General features: G+C 44.5%; 3 protein-coding genes across 4 annotated transcripts; 1 reads left to right on the forward strand and 2 right to left on the reverse strand.

The window, feature by feature from the left end:
* Positions 1-9,406: 9,406 nt before the first annotated feature.
* LOC127307907 (uncharacterized) lies at positions 9,407-14,031 on the reverse strand. The gene is made up of 4 exons (XM_051338672.2): positions 13,510-14,031; positions 11,290-11,435; positions 11,098-11,214; positions 9,407-10,176 (listed from the first exon to the last, which is right to left on the reverse strand). The coding sequence occupies exons 1-4, from the start codon at positions 13,928-13,930 to the stop codon at positions 9,595-9,597; spliced, it is 1,266 nt and encodes a 421-aa protein (XP_051194632.1). The 5' UTR covers positions 13,931-14,031; the 3' UTR covers positions 9,407-9,594.
* A 1,764-nt stretch (positions 14,032-15,795) lies between these two features.
* LOC127307909 (thiosulfate/3-mercaptopyruvate sulfurtransferase 1, mitochondrial) lies at positions 15,796-19,321 on the forward strand. Of its 2 annotated transcripts, none has more exons than XM_051338674.2 (11): positions 15,796-16,100; positions 16,313-16,386; positions 16,505-16,530; positions 16,788-16,912; positions 17,388-17,550; positions 17,635-17,694; positions 17,961-18,019; positions 18,287-18,368; positions 18,457-18,520; positions 18,769-18,836; positions 18,914-19,321. In XM_051338674.2, exons 1-11 carry the CDS (start codon positions 16,006-16,008, stop codon positions 19,022-19,024), a joined length of 927 nt encoding a protein of 308 aa, XP_051194634.1. In that variant the 5' UTR covers positions 15,796-16,005; the 3' UTR covers positions 19,025-19,321. The 2 variants fall into 2 exon arrangements, with proteins under 2 accessions (XP_051194634.1, XP_051194633.1); XM_051338673.2 differs by having other exon boundaries at positions 15,802-16,074; positions 16,327-16,386; positions 16,468-16,530.
* Positions 19,322-19,444: 123 nt separating this feature from the next.
* LOC127307906 (pentatricopeptide repeat-containing protein At4g20770-like) lies at positions 19,445-22,796 on the reverse strand. Its single transcript, XM_071821652.1, has one exon. It carries the CDS (start codon positions 22,768-22,770, stop codon positions 20,353-20,355), a length of 2,418 nt encoding a protein of 805 aa, XP_071677753.1. The 5' UTR covers positions 22,771-22,796; the 3' UTR covers positions 19,445-20,352.
* Between the last annotated feature and the right edge of the window lie 1,121 nt (positions 22,797-23,917).

Below are 23,917 nucleotides of genomic sequence, written 5' to 3' on the forward strand. Positions count from 1 at the left end.
ATGGGACTCATAGATAAATTCAAGAACTCTCCAATCCCATTTTAATTAGTAGTACAATTAATATTATCAAGTAACATAGGACCATCATCTAGAGATTTATCATAAACATTTGCTAAGCAAAATTCTTTAGTACCATGCATTTCGACATCAGGCACAAACAAAGCATTATCATAAGATTTATCAAAGTAGCATGGATTATCATAGATAACAGTAGCATAATTATTCTCACAAGTTTTACTCATAGGTAATATTTCAAGAGAATCCACAGGAACATAACATTCAACCTCCTTTGGTAAGCATGGAGGACAATCAAATAGTGTAAGAGATAAATAGTTACTCTCATTAGAAGGTTGGCATGGGTAGCTAATCCATTCTTCCTCCTTTTGTTCATCACTCTCCTCTTCTTTTGCATCCAATGAGCTTTCAGGTTCATCAATTTCCTCCTCTTTTTCATCCAATGAGCTTTCAGGTTCATCAATTTCTTCTTTCACTGGTTCCTGCAAATTGTGAGTGCATTCTTGTGCATTAATGAGTCTCTCTTTATAATCAATGATATAAGGATTATTGCTGCAACTTTCTATGCAAAAATTAAGGATAGAAGAGACATAATCTTTAAGGTCCTTACAAACAACACAAGTTTCATAATTTTTAACCATGAAGGATTCTATCTCAGAGGCTCCCATAAATAAGATAAATTGTTCTATTTCTTCGAACCCATAATGAATATAGCTATTGCAATTATAGTTCTTAATTAAAATTTCCTCACTAAAGCCACATTGGAATTTCAGATGTTTATCCTGTTGAGAGCAACAGTTTATATCATGGCGTTTAAGCAACATTTTAGAAATTGTATTCAATTTTTCTATCACAACACTCATAACTTTACCCGTTCTTCATTCTCTATAATTATTATAAAATTCTATAAGCTCCAATATGGTTATGCGTTCTTCCATAGCAACAGTTTTTAATTTTTAGGTTTTTTAAATTTTTATGGATTTTTGGTTATATGAGAAAAATAAAACAAGACAAAAAGAAACTAAGCAAAAGTAAACTAAGAAAAATAATACTAGACAGAAATAAACTAAGCAAAAATAAACTATGGAAAAAAAATAGAGAGAGAGGTAGAGTGTACTCCCCAGGTGAACTTATGAGTAGAGCTATGCCTCCCCGGAAACGGCGCCAGAAAATAGTCTTGAGACCCACAAGTATAGGGGATCGCAACAGTCTTCGAGGGAAGTAAAACCCAAATTTATTGATTCGACACAAGGGGAGGTAAAGAATACTTATAAGCCTTAACAACTGAGTTGTCAATTCAGCTGCACCTAGAAAAGCACTAGTAACAGGGGTGATGTGAAAGTAGCAGTGATATGAGAGCAATAGTAACAGTAACACAGCAGCAGTAATAGTAACATAGTGGCAATGGCACCAGAAAATAGTTGATACTACTTCCAATGTCATATAGAACGAGTATATGATGATGAGAGATGGACCGGGGTTCCCAGCTATCTACACTAGTGGTAACTCTCCAATAACAAGTGTTGGGTGAACAAATTACAGTTGGGCAATTGATAGGATTGAAATAGCATTAAGACAGAACATCAAGATTATTAATCATGTAGGCATGTTTACCATATATAGTCATACGTGCTCGCAATGAGAAACTTGTACAACATCTTTTGTCCTACCAGCCGGTGGCAGCCGGGCCTCAAGGGAATCTACTGGCATTTAAGGTACTCCTTTTAATAGAGCACCGGAGCAAAGCATTAACACTTGGTGAAAACATGTGATCCTCATACCACAGCCTTCCCCTCCGGTTGTCCCAATTTCTGTCACTTTTGGGCCTCGGGTTCCGGATAGCAATATGTGCAAACAACTTGTAGATACAATCTAAGCAATAAGTATAGAGCTTAAATCTAAGATCATGCCACTCGGGCCCTAGTGACAAGGATTAAACACAACAAGATTGCAGCAACAATAACTTCACAAACTTATATAGATAGACTGATCATAATGTAACAATCCATCGGATCCCAACAAACACAACACCGATTACATCAGATGAATCTCAATCATGTAAGGCAGCTCATGAGATCATTGTATTGAAGTACATGGGGGAGAGAATACCAACTAGCTACAGCTAGAACCCGTAGTCCATGGGGGAACTACTCACGGAGCATGATGGAGGCGGTGGCGTTGATGGAGATGGCTTCCGGGGGCACTTCCCCGTCCCGGCAGGGTGCCGGAACAGAGACTTCTGTCCCCCGAATTGGAGTTTCGCGATGGCGGCGGCACCCCTGGAGTCTTTCTGGAGTTTTTTCAATCCGTATCGCGTTTTTAGGTCGAAAGGGCTTAAATAGGTGAAGAGGCGGCGCAGGAGGGCGCCTGGGCCCCCCTCACCATAGGCTGGCGCAGCCAGGCCTGGGGCCGCGCCGCCTTATGGGGTGGGGCCCCCAGGGCTCCCCTCCGACTCTCCTCCGGTGTTCTGGATGCTTCCGGGAAAAATAAGATGTTGGGTCTTCGTTTCGTCGAATTTCGAGAATATTGCCCGAACAGCCTTTCTGGAACCAAAAACAGCAGAAAACAGGAACTGGCACTTCGGCATCTTGTTAATAGGTTAGTTCCGGAAAATGCATAAAAACATTATAAAGTGCGAGCAAAACATGTAAGTATTATCATAAAACAAGCATGGAACATCAGAAATTATAGGTACTTTGGAGACGTATCACCCGTCCCCGCCCCACAGGGAACGCTCCGGGCACGCCGAACACAACGAAAAGCGAGGCGAAACGACGCGGGCCCGACGCGTCAGCGGCTCGGTGAAAATTCGTCTCCCACTCCCGCCAAATCCTGCCCCTCCCGCCACATCGCGCCTATCTCGTCGCGCATTTCTGGCCTCCCAACACATATCCCGCCGCCGATTCATTTCTCTTATCCCGCCGGTCCCATCGTCCACCCGCCGCCGCTACCCTCTCCCCATTCCATGGTGCCGCCGACAGCCCCCAAAAAGATGGCCAAGAAAGAGGCCAAGAAGCCGCCGGGCAATGCGACGAAAGGGGCGAAAGCGTCGTTCGCGAAGAGGCGGAAGGGGCCGGCTCCGAAGAAGAAGCCAGAATGATGGACCGAAGATCAATGGCAGCAAGATTGTCTGCGCTGGAGGATGCCGACGGCGGAGTGGAAAGGATGGAGGGCGGCGGAGCAGGAGAAGAAGGCTCTGGCGGCGCGCCAGCACCAGCACATAATGGCCGGGTGTCTCGCCGCCACCAACGCGAGCCCATGGAATACGAACGTGCCGGTGTACGTTCCGAGAGTGTTCTCTCCGTCGGCATCCGCCTTCTACAACGACGGCCCCTCCGGCACTCCCGGGTGCGTGTCGCCTAACTTGTCGCCCCACTACCAGGATGCGCTGCCGCATGGCGGCTTCAACACCAACAACCTCTACTCCCCGGCGTACGAGCAGCGCGAGCCAGGACCCGGTCCGGACGGCAACCCTTTCACTGGCCGCAGGGGGCCGCTCGAATTCGACGGCGCCGGTGCTGAGGGTGCTGAGGAAGAGGGCGGGGGTGAGGACGAGGAGAACGATTGTAACATCCCAAGTTTCAACAATAATAAATAAAGAGAGTGATTTCAATTACTCAAAATTTGCAACAAACAAAAACTTTTTCTATGCATATAGTGTCACATATAGTTTCATGCATAAGTGTGATTTTATTTTGTGCAATTGCCATGATGAGTGTTGATATGTTGATCACTTGCTATTAAACCCTAATTCATGATCATAGCACCTCTTTTGGAGAAAAATAAAATAAATACAAAATTGGGCCAAATACCCTCACATACACATAGGGCCAATTTTGCAAATCATCACCAAAGGCCACCATTGCTTGATCTTTGGTTTCTAAAATACTTATATAACTTTAAAAAAACCCAAAAGCATCAAAGAAACCAGAATCAAATCAAAATATTTCTCAAAATCATCTCACATATGATCATGGTCATTTGTGCACTTTTTAACATGTTCCTCACTTTACCCCTCTGGTTTTATTCTTTCTTAAACTAAACTTGGTCAACCATTGGCACCTCATCCAAGACCAGGTCAAAGTCAACAACTTTGATGTTGACCATCATGGCTAACTTTGACCAGGTTGACCAGTATGGATTTGACAAGTGAGGACTTTGAATCAAAGTGAAGATGACCCCATTTTGAAATTTTTGCAAAACAACTCCAAATTGAATGCCACCACCACCAATCTCTCACATTAATTATATGTTTGAGACCTACCAAAAATATTTCCAAAATTCTTCAAAAATGTTCTTGCGGCCATTCCTTCGAACACCTGGCAGGCATAGTTCAGAATTGGTGTTGCACCTCAATGTCCAGTGGGTTTTAGCCTAAATCACTTTTAATTCGTGATGATCAGCTCCCTCTGCATCCCCTGCATCAATCTTAGTCCTTGCCCTCTTCGTTTAAAGTGGAAAAGTGGAGAGAAAAGCTCCACCCCGTACCATGCCGGCCACCTTTGGTCACTCTCTCTCTCTGGCCTCCCTCTCTCAGCACCACCATGTCTCAGAGCATCTACTCATCACCACGATCATGCCAGTGCACGGCTCGAGCTCGCCAAGGCACGGCATTGGCCAGAACGCTCGCGTCCAAAACCATGCCAGTGCATGCCAGCCGACGCGGTGAGCGCGCTCTGGACGCGCCAGTACGTCGCACGCTCGAGCACCCTCGCCCGCCCCTGCAAAGGCTACGCCTGCGTCGAGCATCTCCTCGCCACCCTCTACCGCATAGACATACTCAAATAGCTGTGGCCGCCTTGTCACCGTCGTCCACGCCGGAGAAGTACCGCGGGTACCGTGGCATGATGAGCACGCGCCCGATCGATCCCATCCCCTTTTCTCTGAGCTCGCTGCACCTTGAGCATCGCCAGGACGACGCCGACGCATAGCCGTCCTCGCCTTGCCCCTTCGAGCACCGTAGACGCTGCGCCATGGACGCTCCTTCGCAGCACCCGCCGGCCACCTCCCCCGCTATAAATAGAGACGTCCCGAGCACCAATTCTTCACACCAACTCGTTCTCCCCCCATCCTTGCTTCTTCTCCACCAGTCAATTTGACACCACCTCACCGGAGCACCACCAATTGCAAGACGAAGTCCGCCGGAGCCCGCAGATCGCCGCCGACGATTGACGCTTCCCTGAGCCTCGCCACTGCTACCAGGAGCTTCAGCACCATCGACAACGTCGCCTCGCACCTAGCAGCACCCCGCGGGAACGCCGGTAGGTCCTCCGACCCCCTAGGCTCGCCGGCAGACCGTCGGGATCTCGTCGGAGACGACGATGATCCTCGACCGCCCGATCAAGTTCTAATCCAACGGATCCTATCACGCGTACCGTTTCGCGCTGTTAAGAGCCACTGACGGGTGGCCCCCACCTCGTCAGGCGGCCCACTCACACGGGCTGTGTTGCTGGGCCGTGCGTTGCGAGTTAAAATCATTTCGGCCCGTTTCGATTTCCCGCGCAGCCCAAGAATTCAAAATTTGATTAAATAGTTTCAGTTCAAATTCAATACTGGTGTCCACTTCCAAATTGAATAACTTTCAAACCACTGCACCAAATTTAGCCAACTTTATATCTATGGAAAGCTAAGGAAATTATCTAGCCAATGCCAATGGTCCCATCTCCAAATTAGCAGTAGAATTAAAATGCTAAAAATAACAAGTCCGGGACTTTTGCAAATTGAAACTTAATTTAAAATTCAACCAAATTTGATTTTTAGTTGATTCCAACTCTCATAAATCACAATTGATGTCCTTTAATTGTTTATGCAATAATATAGCCAAGTTGTTTGCATGATCATGTACTGGATCAAAATAATGGCTAAATAGCCATTTCTAGTACATTTAAATTTTGGAATTTGAATCTTATAACTAGTATGAGAGCTACTCTCTCATTTAAATCTTGATCCTAAGTAATACAACAAGAGGAAATGACCTTAGGCTAATAAACCTCTGATTGTTATTACTTAGAGATTTTAAACCATTTAAATGTTAGCTTTAAATTGTATGAGGTGTAGCACCTCATTTAAATTATTACTCCCTCATAATAGATATGAAATGTTGACCTTGGTCAACTTATATTTCATACCTTATTATTATTTGTGGAGATTAAATCTTGATAGGATTTAATGAGAGGAAATTATTTTCTCCAAAGACTTAAATAGCAAATCAAATAAATACTTATAATGAGAGGAAATTATTTTTCTCTTAAATAAGAATGAACCAAGTAATTCACCATGCCATGAATAATGTGATGTTAGGATTACTTGAGTGAACTTTTTGGTGTGTTTTATTCTAAGTATGCAAGATTGGTTTGGTGTTTATACCTCGTATTCGTATATAGACGCTAGTAACGAGGAATACCAAGAGGAGGAAGGCTACTCTCAAGAGGAGGAGGAAAACTTTGACTCCTACCCCCACCAAGGCAAGCTAACCCTTGCTAACCACCATGATGCAAAGCTCTACAAGAGCAAGGCACCATCACACTTTAATTTTATGTTTTACCTATCCCATGTTTTACCTTGCAATTATTTTTGCTTATTTACTTTCAAAGTACTTTTTGATTTATGATTCACTTGGTCTAGAGTAGAACAATATTTAAGCTTAGCTTAAGGGCAAATACAAGCTAGATAGCACCCCTCATGAAATAGTGGCTAGTGCTAATCAAATAAAAGTTGATTACTCTAGATGGGAACATGGTGAAGTGAAATGGCTTTGAAAGAATGTGAAATTGAAGGTGACATGGTTGACTTGGTGAATTTAAATGAAAACTGATGATTGGGTTTGAATGCGATACCCTTCCAATTATACAAGTACCCCCACAATACCTGATTATGGGTAGGGCTTAACTAGAAACTTGTGTATTTTAGTGTGGGTTCCCTCTAAACAAGCATCATAGGGGTTACGCCGAGGCTGCCTCCGTATATGAGAAATGCTGTGAATATGAGGTGAATGTACGACCCAAGCCCTGTGCAGTTCCCGGGTTAACAGTTGGTTTTCACCGGGAGGCCAAGCTCATGGGGAGAGGTGCCTATACTAGTATATAAGTGAAAAGTTATGGTTGATGATCTGCGTACTGAGTTACGATGATTCGGGGTTATCCTCGACGGATGTAATCAAAAGTTGTGGCACAAGAGTACAACCTCTGCAGAGTGTTTAACCTATTCGAATAGCCGTGTCCACGGTTACGGACAATTGGAAAGGCCATACTGTTCCGTTATCAGAATTTTTGATCTTAAAAAGGAAGGATGAATTGAAAGGTGATTTTGAACTTGAATCACAAATGATTTGTGGGAATGACACTAATGTTCCCACTTGAGTTAGTCTAGCAAATGATGAGTCTTTACTAAATGTTTGATGAACTAAAACTTGGCTTTATGCAAATGAACCTAGAGCTTAGCACCCCTCTTTACCACTAAATAAGCAATTACTTTAGTATTAGTTTGCGAGTACTTTAAAAGTACTCATGGCTTTGCCCTGGCTATTCAAATGCCAGACTTTGAAGAGGAGCAACAGTATCAGGATGACGGACAACAGGACGTCTACGATAACTAGGATCGTCTTCTAACGTCAAGCGTTGCCTGTGGAATAGATAATCCACTACTACTACGCTTCCGCTACTTATTTATGATGTTGAACCATCTATTTGTGTAATATTGGATCATGTGATCCATTGTTGTAAGACAAGTATGTGTTCTAATAAATGATGACTCTGTACTACTTACTATTATGTCTCGCAAAAACAATCTTCCTGGGATTGTGATGTATGATATAATAGGCATCTGGACTTAAAAATCCGGGTGTTGACAACGATGAAGAGGAGGAGGTGGAGGATGGCGATGAGGACAACGACGAGGACGAAGAGGGCGGCGAGGGCGGCGAGGAAGAGGATGAGGAGGGTGCCGGTGACGATGATCTTGTGGAGGTAGACGCGGACGGCGTGAGGACGAAGAAGAAAAAGAAGAAGAAGAAGAAGAAGGCGTCGGGCACACGAGGCCCCAAGTGGACGGGTTTGGAGGATCTTTGTCTGTGCGATTCGTGGGCGACGGTGAGCCATGACTCCATCATCGGCGCCAACCAAAAATACGGAAAGTATTGGGCGAGGATCAAGGCCGAGTTCGATGAGCGCAAGCTCATCAAGAGTGACTACAACAAAGTGACAATGAAGAGGAGCCAAAAGGCAATGTCGACGCGATGGGCCATCATCCATGCGTCGGTGAACTCCTTCCATGGATACCATCATGACTTAGTGACCAGAGCCGACAGCGGCACCGACGTCTCCCAACTGGTACGACTCTTTCTTCCATAATTTGTAGCGCCTACATTGTGTTCGATGAAATGATTCCGCTTCCTTTGGTTAGTTTGATAGGGCCATGGAGGTTTACCGGAGGAACTCGGATGAGCATAAGTCGTTCACGTTGATGCATTGCTATAGCAAGCTCAAAGGGAACGAGAAATGGCGGTTGACGCGCCTGTCGCTGTCCAAGGGGAAGGACGCCATTGATCTAGACGCGCCGCTGGCAACGTCGGCAGGGCGTCCTACTGGCAACAAGGCCGCCTTGGCTGACGCCGCATCGTGTGAGAAGACGCAGGCGTCGATCACGAAATGCCTCGCCGACGTCTCCTCGACCTTTCCCTCGCGCGACAAAAAGGCCGACGAAAGGTGGGCGGAGCTGCTCAAGAGGCAAGAGGAGAAGTTGGAGCTCAAGAAACGCAGGGACGACATGTCCCTGTTGAGAGCGTCGACACACGGGCGGCGCACAACTTCTTCAAAGGCCAGATCCTCGACGACATCGAAGCCAAAATGGCGGCGGCCGACGCTGCGGCCGACGCGGCGGCCCAGGCAGCGGCAGCGGCAGCAATCGCGGAGCAAGAGCCGGCTGACGCGTCTTCTACTGCTACGCCTCTGTCGGCCTCTGCATCGGCGACGGAGCAGACGGAGCATGCACAGCACCGGGCAGATCGCGACGAGGTCATCGTGATCGACGGGCCTGCATCGACTCAGGATACGTCGCCATCGCCCAACCCCTTCTTCTAATTACCAGGCACCACCGGTCTATAATATGATCGCGCGCCCAGTACTTTGATCGCTGCTACTCTGATCGCGACGATTCAGCGGGAACGATCTCTTTTGAATACAATAATTTGAATTTCTGACTGGGGGCGGCGTTTGGGGGACGCGACTGGGGAGCGACGTCCCCCAAACGCGGCACGAACAATCTATCATGTGCTGTCTTGATCAAAGAAATCTGACACCGTTTCCACTATGGCAGCTTTGATTTCTTCACAGGATTGGTAGGAGAAAGATGGACGTATAAAAGAGATAGGTAGTCAAATACCCACAGCTAGGAATTCCAGGATAGATCAACACCATGACCTATTCATCTGCACTCAAGTGGGCTTAGAAACACATGTAGTGGTCTCCAGAGAAATAAAAGTTACTTCCTCCAGCTACAGACTCAGTACCAGGGAACATTTTTTACACCGTAGGGAAACCAACAGTTTCTGCCATGGTGTCTAGCTACTGTGATCAGATACTTTCAACCTGATGGTCCGTAGCTAATGCTCAAAACCAGCCCGAAGTGGTCACTAGGTAACACAGGCAATTCCAGCTGGCGGACATTCTTGCCGACTTTCTTCTCCTTCATGTACGATAGTCCAGGTATAGCCTCCTTCCCAATCATCTCCATAGCGTCGATCTTGAAATCTGGCAACTTGCATACGAACCGATCCATCCTCTTCTGTAACTTGCGGTTGCCTGTTAGCATGCCATTAGCTTTGGTGTCGTATGTCCAGCCTTCGTCACCTGGCTTCAGCTCGTCCCAAGGATCAGTCCAGCCGTCCGGCAGAGGAAAGGGCCCATCTCCTTTGTCATCCCAGTTCATGTCTCCACCAAATATTACATTGCGGAAGCGACCCAAGATCCTCATAGATTCATTTGCCTGAGTGACTCGTTCCTTGCTGTACATCTGATCCCACCGGCATGGACTCTCTAGGTGGCTTGTAGCCAACACCAGCTTGATGGCACCTTCAATTTTGATTTCTGAAATGGAGAGCTCTCTTCCCATTATTGAGTTACCAAATGGTAGGCATTTAACAGAAATCACCGGCAACTTGCTCATCTGCACTCATTACAATTGAATCACATTACTGAAATACATGAATACGTAAAAAAAAGGAGACGTGCTCTTATAAGTTGTAAGAGGACAGCATAATGTTTAAGAGCAGTAGCACTTCAGGAGCAAAATCCAGGTACCTAGAGTAAGCACTAAAAGGAATTATGATGCCACGGATTCAAATCATACACCATTAGCAATTTAAGAGTGCTAAACTGAAGCTGTTTGTGTATTCCCTCGAACAAGCTCCCTCTGCAGCTCATTATGGGCACAGAACAGCCCAAAACCCCAGCTCATGTTATTTCCCTATATCCACTTTCCTCTCAGATCTGTAGGTCACTGTTATCATTCATGCATCTATCTATAAATATGTAGCAAGATCTGAAAGTTTTTCAGCTAACGCACAGATAAGCACACAATGTATAACCTAGCATTTCCTAACATCAGAAACCATTGGATACTGGTCTAGCTCACACTATTGAAACACCCTGGAGGTACAAAGTAGCAAGTAAAAAATTGATATGCTAACTATATCCAGCAAAAACATGACATTAGTTCATACTGGACATACTCCTCTTGTCTCAATGTTACAGAACAAGTGAAGTTATGTCGAACATACGGTGAGAAACTTGAAAACTGAACACAAATATATGCAAAAGCATTTGGTTGACCATTTGAGAAACTTGTCAATTTATTTTCTGTTGGAAGTAATTCCATAATCTTATATATTCTTTTACAAGGTACTATATAAGCAAAATGTTCATACGTGCATCTTGGTGACCATGGAAATAAAAGGCTCACTTTATTTTAATGGGGATTAGAAATTAACAATAGCATATAAACCTTAGAAAATGATCGGTAAATCGAAGTTCAGGAATGCTTGCACTCATGCCATATATGAAGTTTGACAGAAGCATCGATGAATACCTGCATGCAGAAATAAGGCCTATCCATGTACATGGCTAAGTTATCTGACAAGGTGCATTTGTACTCTTGCCACCAGCCAGATTTTTGGAGAAGCTGATATATGTTTGATGTAACCTCCTGGAGTTACACAGGACAAATTGAGAAGGGGAAAAGAAATAACACAAAGTTCAAACTGACTGACTAACTCTAGACCTGGAAACATATAAGATCTGGGTCGTGGTGCTGAATAAGATCTCCAATAGCTTTCATCCTTTTGCTCAGTTCCAAATCCTCCCGAAACCATAGGTTGTATGTCATGACTTTGATGGTCTTCTTATCCAAATGAGCCTCAGCATTCACTGCAGAAAGGCATGATAAATTTTTAGCTAGACCACACAAAATCAAAAGCTTCTAATCTGCATAAATTAGCTAGAACATTTGTTCTGTTGATCAGTTCAGACAAACAAAAGAGAAGGGTTCAATGGTTTCAAGATAAGGTCATGCTGAGTTTCTTGCCAAAGTGCCAAACAACAGATAAACAGCATCATATCCAAGATAAGGGCTCCTTTGATTCATAGGATTTGTAAAGGACTTGTGTAGGATTTGGATCCTACGGGAAAATTTCCTACACAAGTTGTTTGATTCAAAGGAACATATCCTATAGGAATCTTGTAGTGCAAATCCTATAGAAAAAAACATTAGGTCATACCTCATGGAAAATTCCTCTACAATCAAACACACTTCTTACCATAGGATTAAAGTAGGCATGACATCCCAATCATATGCTTTCTTATTCCTATGATTTTCCTATCCTATGAATCAAAGGAGCCCTAAATCTGTTAGCGACTATCATAAGGATCATGCTGGGTTAGATTCATGATAACTATACACAAAATGTTTGATCAAAAGAACTACTCAGTATGAATACGCAGGCATGATTTGCCATCAATATTCCGGATGAAACATCACTGCCATTATCACCAGTATGCTGCAAGTATGTAAACAATAATGACTGGCGGGGGGCAGACTTGATCATACGCAAACCTATAAAACTAAGCTATATGAATTTTGACTACCAGTGTTTTTTTGTTGGTTTGAGTTGCTCATCAAGCATATCGCTCGATATTGACTACCAGTGTTGGAAGGGATAAAACGGCTGTGCCGAATAACCGACTGACCGATTTCTCAAAGTATTGTCACGACATGGCTGAAGTGCTGAACAAACCACATGAATTCACCAGATCGTCAACAGCATCACAAAGGTTCATATCTTACTCATACTTTAACAAGCAAGATGACAATGGCAGCAATATGGCATAAGAATTCTGTATAAGAAATTTCTATCAGATCAAGTTACTGCATTGAGAAAAAACACCTAAGCATACTTACACAAAAACTGTTATGCGACAGTAAGAAAAGATAATGCATGGTTGTGCATGTATAAAGTAGAGTGGAAAACCAAAGGAAATACTATTGCATGGACAACAGGACAAGGTAATATTGTAAAAGAAATTTGACAGAATGAAGTGAAAGTAATGCATTCAGGCAGGCAAGAAACTGCAAACTCCATCTTGCACTAGTAACAAGCAACCATGGCAAAATCTAAACCACAATAAAGATAACACAAATTAGTGGAAAGAACTTTGTTCATCGATCTTTTTTTATGGTGTTTCACCATGTAGTGAAATTTCGCATGTGACTATCTGAAACGGGAACTTAAGTCCTTTTCCAGATGTCACTAACATTATTTCTCATTCCCAATTACTCTCAACCAGTCCATTATCAACAAAATTGAGGGCAATCAGGTGCATCACTCTTCTTTTATCTCAGTAATTATAGACAGCTTCGTTATTCAAGATGCATGGGAATGAAAATTGTGTTGCATCCTACATTTTATCACAAATCAAGAAAAAATATCAAAGCATGTTGCGAAATAATATTTGGAAAGATTCAGATGAAAAGGCCACATCAATCGGGAGAAACATAATAGAGAAGCGATCATTGGCACATTGAAAAAACCCGCTGGTAGAACAACTCTAGTACTACTTCATTAAGAAAAAGCATACAAAATCTAAGACCATGTACTATGTGGTATGAAAGCGATTCATTTTGGCTTTTGAACCGGTTCCACACATAGTAGAGCATCGCACCATAGCGTATGTCAGAAGAAGCGAACCACAAACTTGGTTCGATTCCATGCAAACAATCTGTCAATAGCAAGGTAGTAGGTCCACATGCGAGAGGGAGAAGATGAGCCTTAAGTCTGAGAGGGTGGAGGATAAAATATAAATTGCATGCTCCATCCATCAATCATTGCTTCACATGCAAAGCGATTCCAACACTACAGCTAAACCAAAGCGACTTAGAAATCTGACACATTTTTTTTTTGAACCGACGCTACATAGTGCATGGCCTAAATAACCCTAAATATACCTTCTTCCTTTTCGGCAGCCGTCTCCTCCTTCTGGTCCGACCGGGCGCCCTCATCGACGACGGCGTCCGGGGACGCGGCGCGAGCCCTCTTCCTGGAGCAGCCACGGAGCGGGAGGAACGCGGCGCCGGCGATGGCGGAGAGGTCCAGCGCGTCGGCGTCGTCCACCTCCGCGGGGCGCGCGGCGGCGCACGCGCCGCAGGTGGCGAGGCTCTTGGGGTTGGAGAGCGTGCAGCGGGCGCAGATCCACTGGGGCGGGAGCGACGAGCCGCCGGCAACGGCGCCCAGATCCGGGGCTTCGGCGCCGCACGCGTCGCAGGCGGCGAGGCTCCTGGGGTTGCAGAGCGTGCAGCGGGCGCAGGCCCACTGGTCCGGCCGTCCTGGAGAGGGGAACCTCGACGAGGAAGAGGGCGGCGAGGCCATGGCTGCGGAGAGGGGACGGAGGGCGAGGGTTCTTGGGGGTGACAGGGGTTTGGGGTGGAGGAAGCGGCGGAGGAGCCGGGGAAGGGGGGAACAGATGAGGAAAGTGGTCATGAGAATTTTGAAATTTGAATTGGGCTTTTTGCTGGTGGTGCACGGGGCGGTTCGTTTTCGCCCTTCCTTTTCGGACGGCTGGACAACCGTCTGATCCTGCAAATGTATTTTTACCAAATATTGTATACCGTAAAATACCAAAGCTGTACATAAAACTTCCAATTATACTAGTTGTTATTTCGCGTCTGCAAGTTCGAACCTCAAATTTAACTTTTGGTGTCTTTTAAAGACGGAATGTTCTTTCAGTGAGAGATGACGTCACATCAATAACGAAGCGCATGACTTCGTCAATTTCAAGATCCGTCAAATCAGTTACTATACTCATGAGGGTAGGGTGTGAGTGCACCATAGATGTGATTCTATGTATGTGTGAGCGTTCACGATTATACTCTGATTAAGAAAAGTTTTATGTGGTTTAAGAACCCGGATGGTTAGGAGGGTAGTAACGCCACTAGCACACAAAAGTTCAAATCCCAGATTTGACACTTCGGTGTCTCATAAAGGTAGAATATTCTTCAGTGGAAGACGATTTTTTCCGTCGATAGTGAGGTGTTGGTGGTGACTTCATCAATCTCGAGACTCGATGAATAAGTTTATTGGACTCTGTCTCTCGAAGGTGATTATAGGGATATGATATGTGTGTATGTTTATATGGGTGGGTGTATGTACGTATTTATGATCGTATATATTTGCACTGTGTTTCAAAAAAGTTTCATGTGGTTTTAGGATACCGTATCACCTTGTTTACCGCCAGTAAGCTATGTTTTCTTTTTGTCTATGTATTACTTTTTATTTTTATTTATTCATATGACTTGATTTTATATTAAAAATATGTGGTTGCTCTAAAAAACGGTGGAGGGGGGCACCGTTAATTTTGATACACTATCCCTCCTAGCTAGTCCCCTCCCCTCCTCTAGCGACCCGCCCCATCACCACCAGCCTAGTTGCCGCTTGCGGCCGACGCGTCGATGCATTGGTCCACCGTCGCCTGATGGTCATCCCTCTAAATCTTCTCCACCAAACGCACCCCTTTAACCAATACCCTAGCCCACCGCTGCCCTTTCATCGATATACCATCTAATTTTGTCACATGCCCTTGCGATAATATCATACCAAAAGAAGGTGCAATCAAATCCCGCATATAAATATAACATTAGGTAGGGACAAACCTAGCACACTTGTGTTCATATATAGTGCAAGGATCTGGATCGATGTTGATATGGGACACAATATTGGATAGAAAAGAGAAGATGAGAGATTAAGGGCATGTACAATGGTGATATTTTAGCAGTGCCACCTAGATAGATGTTGAGGTGGATGAGAGAGAATGTTAAAAAAATGAGATGATCTTTTAGCACAATCTCTCTCACCACAAATTTAGGATATATGATTATTAAAGATAAGTTTAAAAAATAACTCACTGTACATCATGTTTTGTTGTTATATCTAAATTATGTGGCGGTGCTAAGATAAGACATTTTTATCAACCATTGCACATGCTCTAAAGTTCTCCGTTTGAGATAGTCTTTTCAATGAATATTCCAAAAGAACCATATAGTATCTGAAGTACCATAGGTTGTTAATCTATGGTATTTAGTGGATCCAGAGGCAGCTCAAAATATTTAAAACTATTTCCAAATAATTCCAAAAATAATTTGTTCCCAAACGGGGCTCCCGTCATCTGGCTGACGGCGTGGACGAATATTCAGCAGCCTCACGAGTCCAAATCGACTCATCTGCTCCGACGGCGGCCATCCTCTCTCTCTCTCTCTCTCTCTCTCTCTCTCTCTCTCTCTCTCTCTCCTGGTGTTGACATCTATATCACTTTTTTCCTTCCCGTGACCGCTTCCCTGTTGGAGTCCCCCCTTCTCCGGTGCTCCCCACCACCAATCCAATCTCGCCTGATTCGCCTTCCAATCCAGTTCACCAATCTTCAGAAATTTGAGCAGGGGAGCTCGGGTCCAATGGCGCAGGACGATCCAGTTGTTTCTGCTCAGTGGCTGCAGCAGCACCTAGGGCAGCCTGATATCAAGGTGAAGAACCTCTCATCTACTTCTGTTTTCGTTTCGATTCTGGAAGGGATATTTACGAGAATTCTAGTAGAAAAAAAAAGATAGAGATAATAGCTTGTCCTTACCGTCCATTTAACAGAAGCAACTGAGATTTGTTTAACAATGGGATTTTACTTCCATTCATGGTTCGGGTATATTTGCTGTGCCCAAAGGAATTTAGGGATTGCAGGATGATGTGTTGTTTGTAAATGACATCTGGCTACTCGGTTTTAGGTGTTGGATGCTTCATGGTACATGCCACAAGAGAGCAGGGATCCATGGCAAGAGTACCAGGTTTGTCGATCAGTTGTGATGTTCTTTGTTTCCCCCTTATTGTGACAGTCTCTCCCATCTGAACTATTGTGATATGCTCAGGCGGCCCATATTCCTGGTGCGCTGTTCTTCGACATAGATGGCATTGTTGATCGGACAACTGATGTGAGAAATGTTTTCAGTTATAAACTTCTTTATTCATTTATGAGATCGTTTTGACTTGATTAAATAAGAAGCGATGAGATCTTGGTGTATTGATAATTGAGTGAACTTATTTATGTATGTTTATTTTGCCCCAACTGGGAACTTACACTTCCCATTAAAATTGTAAGGCATATGTTGAACTGTATTGTACTGTGCTTTTCTGTCTTCTGCCTTCGAAGATATGCCTGGCTTACTTTTACTGCATGCAATTGTTTCAGTTGCCCCACATGCTGCCATCAGAAGAGGCTTTCGCAGCAGGAGTTTCCGCTCTTGGTATAAAAAACACCGATAAAGTTATTGTTTATGACGGAAAGGGGTTCTTCAGTGCACCGCGTGTTTGGTGGTAAGTAGAACTCCTGGGTTTAGTTTTAACAAAATGTTGAAATCGACTAACATTGCTAATGCACAAAGACAGTTAAGCTGACGATGTATAAGATGTTCAAAGTTCAAGCTGATTTGTTTTCATGTTTTTATTCAGTGCATGTAAAGGTTACCTCTTTACTCTTTGTAGTATCTGACATCTGTAAAATTTAATAGTTAATTACTTTGTCGCCCAATGTTCAAATGATGGCTTACTTCAATGTATAGTTTGCAAACAACTAAACTGATCCTTTTATATCAGTTTTGGTATGGTGCAGAAAACCAAATTAAATGACTCCATTTGTTGTCTGGAAATATAAACTCAAGAGTCAGAGACTGCACATGGAAATATACCTAGCAAACATGCCAGACTTGTCATTTCCTGTCTTGATTAATTAAATGATTTTCCTATAAATGCAAAATTCCATGAAATTTATGCATACTTAATCAATTAATAGGATGTTCAGAGTTCTTGGACATAGTGAAGTCTGGGTCTTAGATGGAGGCTTACCTCAGTGGCGAGCTTCTGGGTTCAATCTTGGAAACAACTGTCCTGATGATATAGTTCTGAAATCTAAAGCTGCCAATAGCGCTGTTGAAACAGCTTACAGTGGTGAATTGGTGAGATATCTCTATTGATGGTCTGTCTACTGCAAATTCTCTTCTTTCCTTTTTTCCTGACTAATCATGGTTTCATTCTTGTAGGCAAATGGTGCAACATTTCAGACTGAATTTCAACCTCAGCTATTCTGGACGCTAGAAAAGGTTAGCTCTCCATCTTACCTGAAAACATAAGTCTTCTCATTTTACCTGAAATCTTTCTTGCATCCTTATAGATACGGGTAAATGACTGATTGTGAATTACTCCGCATTAGAATCGGTTTTGTTCATATGATCATATCTCATGGTCTTGATTCTTTGGAAAAGAACTTAGCTTTTGTAGAATAGAAGACATGAAGATGACATAACTCAGTGAAACAACAATATCTGATTATACATGTGTATGTTGAGCTGTTCTGTTTGTGTAACAGGTAAAAGGCAATGTAGCTGCTCAGGCTCACCAACTAGTCGATGCCCGAGCAAAGGGAAGGTAACATATCCTACCTGCCCCTCTTTGATTACTCTAATTGGAAGGGTCGATTGTAGAAGCTCTGGTCATAATTAAATGTAGCATAGAACTTTCTTGCAGTACAGAAGTTAAAAAGTTTTTCTTCAAAAAGAAAAGGTTGATGACAATAGTTTATGTTTCAAATTGGATATGATGATTCATCTAACTGTTTAATTCCTAGGGATTGCATTAAACAGGAATGTGTAGTGAAAGCTGTAGTTTCTTATTGTTGTCATGAAATATTTATAGATTTGATGGAGTGGCACCAGAACCAAGGGAAGGAGTAAGAAGTGGGCATATACCTGGAACTACATGTCTTCCATTCCCTGAGGTGGGTACAGTGCAAATGTGCAATATATTACATAATACTTTGACAACCACAAATAGCTAAGAAATTGACATTGTTGGCCTTCTCTCAGATGTTTGATAGTGCACCAATGCTTCTCCCTGCAAATGAGCTATCCAAAAAGTTTGAGCAAGCAGGTCTGAATTCTGTTTCATCTCACTGTTCTGGCCCAAAATTCATAATTTAGCATGGCCTTTGCGCATGGAAGGATAAGAAAATTTTCAATGCACAACAATACAGAAAGCAGAACAACATCAATTAATAATTCAATTATGTATATCTTCTGACCTAAGGAAAAGTTTATTAGGTTAATCATGTGTACATCAAGTACAAAAGTTTCACTAAGGGATAGCAATAATAGAACCCTGTTTTTATTTTTATCCAGGGATTTCCCTTGATCATCCGATTGCGGTCACATGTGGATCTGGCGTGACTGCCTGCATAGTTGCTCTGGTGTGGAAATCTTGCCTTCTCTTCTAGGTTAAGTTATTGACTCCACGAAGCAGCCTCTAACCAATATCTCTTTACAGGGGCTATATAGAATTGGGAAACATGATGTTCCAGTTTACGACGGATCTTGGACAGAATGGGAAGCTCAGCCAGATAGTGATTACCCAAAAATTACTTCCACAGCCTCTTAAATCAACCATTCTGAAGTGATGAATGCAGTTGTTGCATCCTGCACATTCAGCCCAGGTTGTCAGTACAATGATATTTCTCCATGGCAAAGCTTTGCACCTAAGTTGATACAGAGGCTTCAGGGAAAAGATATACATATTGTACTATGGCCAATGACTAGCTGATAATGAATTAATTCTATGTCAATTTTTTGAGACATTGACATTATTCTATAACCGATGTTGTACGTACTAGAATTCTTGACTTGAAAACAACATTAACCAACTGAATTGATTGGAAGCAACCTGTGTTTATTTTCATAGCCTCCCATATTCTGCAACGTTGCAACAAAAAGAGAGTTGTTGCACATCGAGTGTGGAGCACCTGACCAAATTTTCATCTTGTGCAAATTTATTTTGTAGCCCAAATGAAATCAAACATAAAAAAAAATACTGCTTGGAATTGAGCAACCGGTACGATACAAGTAAGAGCAACAGTTTGCTCTGGTCATGTCACAAGTGAAGTATTCAGCACACATGGATACTGACTCGAAAACAACATTAGCCATCTGAATTGTGTATTTTAAAAGATTTAACTTGCCCTCGTATAATGGGGTGACAACTGCTTCTGCATTTTCACATGCCACAAATCACCGTAGTACATGCTAATCAGGACCGAACCTCTGCAGGACATCTGAATTGTGTATTTTCAAAGATTTAACTTGCCCTCATATAATGGGGTGACAACTGCTTCTGCATTTTCACATGCCACAAATCACCGTAGTACATGCTCATCAGAACCGAACCTCTGCAGAGCATGTAAAATCTCATTCGCACCTCATCTGCAACACAACCCATTCCCATCTTGCATATTCTTTCTACCAGACTGTTTTCCTTCTTCCAGCCGAAGCTACTATACAACAGAGAAGCCTGAGGCGCTCAAGCAAATAAAACAAAACCTGAATGAAACCTGAGGCTACTGAATTCTACTACACGAGTGCATCTGATAGCAGAAACCCCAGATACAGATCAGCCAGCACAGGTCTCTTTTTGGTGTACTTCTGTAACTGTAACCCCAGCAGTGCTCCCTTGATTGCTTAACATTGCAGATTCTCCACTGAACGTTTAGAGATCATCAGCAACACAGCCCATTCATATGTTGCATATTCTTTCTACCAAGCATTTAGATTGTGCTTTCCTTCTTCCATTTTCCCTTCTTCCAGCCGAAGCTAGATACAACAGTGAAGCCTGAGGCTCTCAAGAAAATAGGATGAAACCTGAGAGGCCACTGAATACAGCTATCCTGAATCAGATTCACTAGTGCATTTGACAGCAGAAACTCCAGATACGGATCAACCAGCACAGGTCTGTTTTTGGTGTACTTCTGTAACTCCAGCAGTGCTCTCTTGATTGCTGCACATTGCAGATTCTCCACTGAACGTTTGGAGATCATCAGCAACCATAAATGCACGAACACCATCCTTGTGATCTATCCAGCTGTATCCACGACCTTTCACGACTCCACGGCTAATCATCAGTGCCCTAACACCTGATGCATCTCCATGTCGGCCTAAGGAAGCATATATGTTTGACAAGAGCACATAAGGTGATGGATTCTTTGGATCAAGGTGGAACAGGTGCTGCGCGGCACATTCCCCCAATTCAGCATTGTGATGTACCGCACATGCAGCAAGTAGAACTTCCCACAATATAGGATCATCTTTGCACGGCATTCTGTCTATTAGGGCCTCCACTTCAACAAGACGACCCGCTCGCCCCAATCCATCTATGAGACATGTGTAGTGCTCAGCCACTGGTGTAATTCCGTAAGTGCTACCCATGGAATCAAATAATGCAATAGCTTCGTCTATGAGCCCGGAGTGACTACATCCTGTTAGGACAGCAATGAACGTGACACTATCTGGCCTTTGTTCTGTAGTTAACATATGCTCAAACAATTCAACAGCTTTCTCTCCAAAACCATTCTGAGCATATCCATGTATCATCTCATTCCATGCAACTATGTTCTTAGTCACCATGGTGTCAAAGCAAAGGCGTGCCTCATCCATGTTGCCACATTTGGCATACATATCAATCAGGGCACTGCCAACATAGACATTTTGATCATAACCATCTTTCACAACCTGTGCATGTATCTGCCTACCTTGAGGTACTGAAGACAATTTTGCACATGAATTAATCATACTAGCATAGGTGGATTCTGTGGGCATCATTCCATTTCCACGCATCTGCTTGAAGAAATCAAAGGCCTCTTTATTAAAAGAATGGATAGACAAACCTGAGATCATGGCATTCCAACACACCACATCTCTGTCTGTCATCCTGTTGAAAATGCTCCTGGCAATACCAATCTGCCCACATTTCGAATACATATCCACCAAACCACTGGCGACGAACATGTCATTATGCAACAGGAGTCTTACTGAAGCAGAATGAACTTGCGCTCCGAGATCCAAAATCCCCAATCTGGAGCATGAACTGAGGATCACGGCCAAAGTTGTCCGGTCAGGCTGCACATTTTGATGCTGCATCCTCCTAAACAACTCGACTGTGTCTTGATGCAGCTCCTCCTGGCAGTAGCCAGATAAAAGTGTGTTCCATGTAGTCAAACTCGGACTTGGTATCTTTTCGAACATTGCACGAGCAGACGGAACATCCCTCGCCCTAATGCAGGATGCGAGCATGTTACTGTAAGTGACCTCATTGGGCTCAGAGCCTGACTCTACCATCAGGTTCAGTACTTCCAAAGCCTTCTCATAACTGCCCGCCTGGCCAAATCCAGTTATAAGGATGTTCCAAGAAACGATACTGACGGCGGGCAACGACTCGAAAACCTTGACGGCCTCGTCCATTTGCATGCACTTGGTGTACATGTCGATCAATGAGTTCCCCACATGCTGGTCTGACCCAAAGCCTTTTCTGACAATCAAGGCATGAATGCACTGTCCAAGCTGGAATGCGCGAACAATGTTGAACTCGCTGGTGCAAGCTTGCGCGCACGAGCCAAGGACACTGGAGACAGACACCGGATCAACGCGGATCCCGCTCCTGCACATCCTCGCGAACAGCCTGAGAGCGTCGTCAACGGACCCGGTCTGCGCCAGCCCTCCCATCATCGCCGTGAACGACACCTCGTTCGGGCTTGCCATCGCGTCGAAGAGCTGGACTGCCTCCCCGACGCTCCCACACTTGGTGTACATGCCAAGGAGCGCGTTCTCGACGAACTGGTTCTCGTCGAGCCCGACCTTGACGGCGAGGCCGTGGCAGCGCCTCCCGTCCTCGGGCGCGGCCACGGCGCCGCACGCGCTGAGCACGCTGGCGAGCGTGAAGTGCGTCGGGACGAGGCCCTCCCGCAGCATCCCCTCGTAGAGCTCCAGCGCCTCGCCCGCGCGCTCCGACCGCGCGAGCGCGGCGATGACGGTGTTCCAGGAGACGACGTTCGGCTCGGGCATTTCGTCGAGCAGAGCGCGGGCCGCGTCGAGGTCTCCCGCGCGGCTGGCCGCCGAGAGCGCGGCATTGTAGGAGTAGGCGTTGGGGCGGGGCAGGTTGCGGAAGGCGCGGAGGGCGTCGCGCGGGAGGCCGGAGAGGGAGTAGAGCTCGACGACGCGGTTGAGGAGGAAGGTGTCGCCGGCGAGGCCGGCGGCGAGGACGCGCGCGTGCGCGGCCTTGGCGTGAACGCGGCTGGGCTTGGGGCTCCGCTTGATGCAGGCCTGCAGCACGGCCGCGAGCTGGGCCGCCGGGTTCGCCATGTCCGCGGGAGCTAGCGGCAAGTACAAGGGCACGTCTCTTATAGTGTGGGGTAGAGCCCATTAACTCGTTATTATGGAAGTTCGGTTTGACGGTTTGTGCCTGGGCTGATCGGCAAACCCTATACACCGCCCATTGTGGCGCCGAAAGCTATATTTTGTTTTTTTCAGAATTTTTTGAAACTCAGAAATATAAAAAAATTCTTTAAAAAAAGATTACTAGTGCCCATGTACACCAAATCTCCACTTAATTTAATAACATATTTTTTTCATTTTCCCCATGTGTGTGAGATAATTCCTGAATATAGGAAGAACGCTACACTTGATACTCCCGAATCTAGGAGTACGCTTGTGTTTAGTTTTTTTTCGATAAAGGAGTATAGTTCCAGCCTCTGCATAATAGATGCACATGATTTGCTTTATTAAAATCAAAGTATCAAGTATAGATCCATCATCACTTATTACACTCATGAAAACGATAAGATCGATACATGAATCAACCAACTAAAAATACAGCTAATAGAAAAGATATGCATTTGCTATTCTATTAAGATGCCGCCACCCAGTAGCCTGGAAAAAAGAAGTCATGAGCAACCACTAGCATCCGGTTGCATCCAATAACCATATCCTCCCGCTGCTCCACTGGGAGAAGAAAAACCCATTGCTGAATTGAATGAGCAGCCCGCGGATATCTGCAAAAAATTAGTCTCACTTTGTTTATTAAAAATAATATCATTTCTAGTCCTCTAGATAGCCCAACAAATAGGCGAAACACCAATTCTAATCTTCAGTTTATCAAGTTTTCTCACACCACTGAGCCATCTACCAAACATATTAGTAATATTAGAGCATGTCTAACAGGCCCCGTATATTTTCGCCCCTTAAAACGCGAGTAGAGGGCCCTGTATTCACTTTTCGCCGGCCGAAAACTCGTCCGAGCTAGCAGACCCCGTATGTCTAAACTGTAAAAAGGAATATTCCCAAATATGCCAAAAAAAAAATCATCTTCTTCATCCTCTCCTTCTTCCTCCTACAGCCACGACCCACTGCGCCCGTCTGCCGGCCTCGCCGCCGCGCTGCCGCCGCCGCCGCCGGCCCACGGCCGCCCGCCCCGCCGACCTACCGCGCCCGCGCGCTCTCTGCGCCCGCG

This window comes from Lolium perenne, chromosome 6 (genome assembly GCF_019359855.2).
Source record: "Lolium perenne isolate Kyuss_39 chromosome 6, Kyuss_2.0, whole genome shotgun sequence".
In the NCBI taxonomy this organism is placed as follows: Eukaryota; Viridiplantae; Streptophyta; class Magnoliopsida; order Poales; family Poaceae; genus Lolium; species Lolium perenne.